The 3,866-nt window shown below is 44.5% G+C and overlaps 1 gene segment (V, D, J or C); it reads right to left on the reverse strand.

The window, feature by feature from the left end:
* Window positions 1-231: 231 nt before the first annotated feature.
* On the reverse strand, window positions 232-811 carry LOC149748619 (immunoglobulin heavy variable 3-23-like). The segment is given in 2 exon segments: window positions 232-566; window positions 671-811. Coding segments are annotated over 2 exon segments (363 nt in total).
* Window positions 812-3,866: the final 3,055 nt, after the last annotated feature.

Genomic DNA, 3,866 nt, shown 5'->3' on the forward strand with positions numbered 1-3,866 from the left:
TTCAAAGTCTTTCTAATTGAGAGACTGAAAGTGCAAGTCAAGAACCATGGATGAGTCCAGAGAGGTTCCCCAGGGAAAACTGCTACATGGAGAGGAAACCCCAGACCCTTAGTGGAAAGCAGCCCTTAACTACCATCTGCACCTGCTCCTGGGGCTGAAACACACACTTGTATGTCCTGAGTGCCCCCTGCATCCCCCTTCCTGTCTCCCTGCAAGGAGGTTTGTGTCTGGGCTCACACTGACTTCCCCTCACTGTGTATCTTTCACACAGTAATACACGGCCGTGTCCTCAGATCTCAGGCTGTTCATTTGCAGATACAGCGTGTTCTTGGAGTTGTCTCTGGAGATGGTGAATCGGCCCTTCACAGAGTCTGCATAGTATGTGTTACCACCACTACTACTAATAACTGAGGTCCACTCCAGCCCCTTCCCTGGAGCCTGGCGGACCCAGCTCATGGCATAGCTACTGAAGGTGAATCCAGACGCTGCACAGGAGAGTCGCAGAGACCCCCCAGGCTGTACCAAGCCTCCGCCAGACTCCAGCAGGTGCACCTCACACTGGACACCTGCAAACACAGAGACATCCTGGTCAGGAGACTGTCACACATCCAGTGATTCCCTCACCCATATCCACTCACATCCTCAGTGTCTCTTGCTCTCCATAAATTACCTTGTAAAATAGCCACAAGGATAACCCAGCTCAGCCCAAAGTCCATGGTGAGTGCTCTGTCCTGAGCCCTGAATGGGGGCACGTTGGAATCCCAGGCTGGAGCTCCTCTCCCAGAGCTGCAGGGTCAGGGCTGGGGCTGCTTTATATCAACAGAGGAAGGACCCTATTTGCATGACCTTATAGTCTATAAGAGGCTATGTCGTTGAACGTCCTCCGAAAGGGCAGGGTCTCAGAACAGGTGTGAGAGTCTTGGATTTTGTGGTGTTGATAGCATCTGGGAAATATAACTTTCATTGTTTGATTGTTCCACAGTAAACACGTAGGACCCATATGTCATTTTACATATGCACACACATCCCGTGATGTAGCTGTCATTGTTACCCTCATATTAGGGGTGTAAACTACACCCAGAAGAATGGAGGGTGTGTGTAGTGTCCAAGGAGAAACATGGGGTGACCGTGAGGTCCAGCATCTGCACCTGAGCTCTGGGCCAGTCTGCTCCCTGGAACCCACTAGAGGACAGAGCTGGAGTTGCCGGGTGAGGTTTGCAAAAACCCCTTCTGTAATGAGGTCATGATGACTTTGCTCTATTCTAGTGTTTACCTAAAATATATGGAGAGGGTCAGGGTTGATGAGAAGTATTTTCAAGAGTCTCTTATGTTTCAGTATCTTCCCTTCACTCCTTACCTCCCAAGTCATGCATTTCTTTATTTGTAATTACTTTAATGAGTTTCTTGACATATGATAAAGCGCACACACTCAGAATGAACACTGTGATGAATACTGACGGAGGCATCAGCATTATCAGGAGAGAACAAATCAATTCCTCTCATTATTTTCAGTAGTTTCTGGGTTTCTTCCTTCCTGTCCCTTCTTATCTTCCATCCTGTCCCCACATCACCGTTGATCTTTCCTTGTTATCTCAGATTACTTTTCCTTTTCTAGAATTTATAAAAGTGGGATTATATTGTATGTATTCTTATTATTATGGCTTATTTTACTCAGCACAAATAGTTGTGAATACTATCATGTTATTGTGTGTATCAAGAATGCTGGTTTTAATAACAGGTTGTATTTAAAGAATGATCATAGCATGATTGGCTTATTTATTAAGCTGATGTGTGATATTGGAATTGTTTCCAGTTTCTGGGTGTTACAATAAAGCTGATACTCGTCTTGGAGATGTAGAGAGATGAGAACCTGAGAAAATGCTTCTTTTTTAATGTTCTTAAAACAACCTCAAAATGGGGCAAGTTGCACATTATCAAAATCTCACCATTATATCAGATAATTAGAGAACTAAGAGAGCAACAAATTTAAATCTTGGATAGACAAATGCTCACAGAATAGCAAAGACTAAGATTGTTAATGCTGCCATGGGCTGCTGAATGGAATAAAAACTACTACAAGATTAAACTAGAAACGGATGCCTTGAGGTCGAGTGTGGTTAGGGTGTAATAGTGTCCCAACGTCTCCTAAGTAACTACCTTGCCAGTGTCAGCGTGGTCCTGCTAAAGTGTGAGTCAGATGGTGTTACCTCTCTATCAACACAGGTGTGTCTTCCTACCTGGGACAGCTCAGGATTCCTGCCTGAGCTGTTAGGTCCTCCTGCATCCTCGGAAAGAGGACCTTGGCCCTGGACTTGGATCTGCACTGTTTCATAGCATCTCCGCTCACAGTGTGACCTTTGTCCCCTCATCCAGTCCCACTGTGCCATATATTTACCACATATGAAATGGTGAAATAGGATCACATGCGGAAATGAATAAGAATGTTCTGGGTGCTGACTGACGCACAAAACACTGCCACAACCCCTGACAGTTTACACTGACAGCAGCTCTTTACTTTGTTCACCGTCTCTGCTTAGGGAGGGCTTGGAGGAAAAGCCCACCCTGCCTCGTGCAGGGTCACTGTGAGAGGCTCAAGTTCAGCTGCAGGACCTGCTCCTGTGATGCACACTCACGTGTAAGGGAGGGTGACCCTGAGTGTAGGCTGGGGGCTCAGCCGGGTCTGAGGGCTGGGCCTTGGGTCCACCTTGTGTGGACACTGCTTGGGCTCTGACTTCCTTTCAGCACGAGGCCTGGGTCAGCTGAGTGGTCTCTGCACCAGAGCCCTTCCTCCGCGCAGTCACTTACACACCTAGACAGGGCTTCATGTAGGACCCCAACGTCATGCTCGTAATATTTACATAAATGACTTGAAACTTAGAGCTCATCATAGACTTCCCATGAATTACTGTGGTCTCTTCATTTACAACTGAGAAAAAATGGAAGCCACAAATACGTTCTTCCATAAATTAGCAGATAAACAGTGAGCGATGTATCCATGCTGTGAAATTGTATTCAGCAATCTAAATATTAAACTATTATACCATGAAAGGACATGAGGGAATCCTAAATGCATATTGCTAATTAAAAAATCGGTCTGAAAACGTTCAGTTTCATCTAGTTCACATTTGGGAAAAGGCAAGTCTATATATAAACCAATCAGATGAGCATTTAGCAGGAATTTGGAAGAAGATGTTTGATATGTGAAACATGGGCAATATTTAAGGACAGTGAAATTCTTCTCTATGAAATTGCAGTGGTGGAATCATTACACTCTGAATCTGTCAAAATATATACAGTAATAGGAGAACCTTTTTAGTATAAATATAAATTTCACTTAGTAGTTCAGAGACTGAAGGATGGAACGAGGCACACTGTAAAGATGATACCTCATATCATAGTGAATCTATGAATTAACATGGCTGAAGAAGGTGGGAAAGTAGGTTTTGACCTAAGTGACTTTGGAAATGAGTGGAGTCTAAAGGCTAAGTTCTAAGCCACTGCACATAAGCACTAGAGCCTCGTGGATAACGGTATTTCCATCAGGAGTCAGGCTAAGAATTCTGTTACTACTGTGCATGTGGAATTGAACAATTAGTAGCTGGATGGCATCGGTGGAGCCAGGTTTCTCACTGTTGGATGGAAAGTAACAGACAAGCAAGGTGGAAAGACTGGATTTAACCATGTGATATTACACTAGGATCGGAGATGTAAGTATTGTCTCACATTTACCTTAACACAGGTCAGAAGGTGAGATACAGAGCTAGTTGCAGATGTGTGTGTGTATACGTGGGGTAGTGCACACAGATATATTTCCAAGGTCCTTTACCTTATAGGGTCTAGAGCTAATGCTCCCAGTAGACAAGACA

This window comes from Delphinapterus leucas, chromosome 8 (genome assembly GCF_059928025.1).
Source record: "Delphinapterus leucas isolate spDelLeu-1000000601 "Yukka" chromosome 8, BTC_Dleu_Yukka2, whole genome shotgun sequence".
NCBI lineage: Eukaryota > Metazoa > Chordata > Mammalia > Artiodactyla > Monodontidae > Delphinapterus > Delphinapterus leucas.